This window comes from Anneissia japonica, unplaced genomic scaffold (assembly GCF_011630105.1).
Source record: "Anneissia japonica isolate Jap-2015-1 unplaced genomic scaffold, ASM1163010v1 scaffold287737_len543101_cov190, whole genome shotgun sequence".
In the NCBI taxonomy this organism is placed as follows: domain Eukaryota; kingdom Metazoa; phylum Echinodermata; class Crinoidea; order Comatulida; family Comatulidae; genus Anneissia; species Anneissia japonica.
Genome location: NW_022726340.1, coordinates 540,009 through 540,924, shown reverse-complemented (window position 1 = coordinate 540,924; position 916 = coordinate 540,009). Strand labels below are relative to the sequence as shown.

General features: G+C 34.2%; 1 protein-coding gene across 1 annotated transcript in view; it reads left to right on the top strand.

Moving 5' to 3' along the window:
- Positions 1–7: 7 nt before the first annotated feature.
- Positions 8–916, top strand: part of LOC117113113 (monocarboxylate transporter 12-like) — a 6,065-nt gene continuing 5,156 nt past the window's right edge. The window contains exons 1-2 of the mRNA XM_033256356.1: positions 8–37; positions 421–564. Coding sequence (XP_033112247.1) covers positions 504–564 — 61 coding nt within the window. The 5' untranslated portion in view covers positions 8–37; positions 421–503. The remainder of the gene's footprint in view (positions 38–420; positions 565–916) is intronic.

Below are 916 nucleotides of genomic sequence, written 5' to 3'. Positions count from 1 at the left end.
TTGTTTTCATTCGCAGCCGCATTTTGGCAAGTTACAGGTAGGAGATGCATTTTGCTAGGAAAAAAGGGACAGATAAATATATTAACTATTGTATTACAAAAATTTAAAAGAAACGAGTAACGTTTTGAGTATCTATATTGAAATTGGCTTGAATTCATTGATTTGTATCATGATATGTATTTGAGCACTGATTTTTTTTTTCTATTTGACACATATAGTATATAGGCATATATATATATATACATATATAAAACAAGTAAGTAAGTAACAGAGCTCAAATATCGGGAAAAAGCGATTTTATGATTGTAATAATAAATAATAATAATATCAAGATAATAATTCATATTTATCTTCCGTACGCTATATACATAATGCGCTAACTATCCATTTCTCTGGGTTTTTTTTTCTTTCTTTTTCAAGGGTTTGCTTGCGGCTGGATCAGTTGTAGCCTAGGACATCGGAACGCAGCATTTATTGGGGGTACAGCATTGGTCTGTGGTCAAATGTGGTCATATTTTGCTAATGATATTTATCAGTATTTTCTGAGTATAGGAATTTTAACTAGTAAGTGACTTAATACTTTAATGGTTTTAAAATTTGTTAAGTGCACAATACGAAAAGTCTCATGCGCTGTAAAAACAAGTGTAGAGATGTATGGAAATGTAAAAGACAGAACATCGTGATCCAGGGTTTGAAAACTAATACCCCATTCAGACTAGCATCGCATTGCGATCGGTTGTAGCAATTGCGACACCCAATCCCACCCAATCGCAAAGTAAAATCGCGTGTGAAAGCTCACCAATAGTAGTCGATATGTAATTGATATCGCAATTGTTACCCGTTGCGATTGGGTGCTACAATCTTTATTACTCCCGATTACCACGGAATCCGATCGCAACGAATCACAACGAATTCC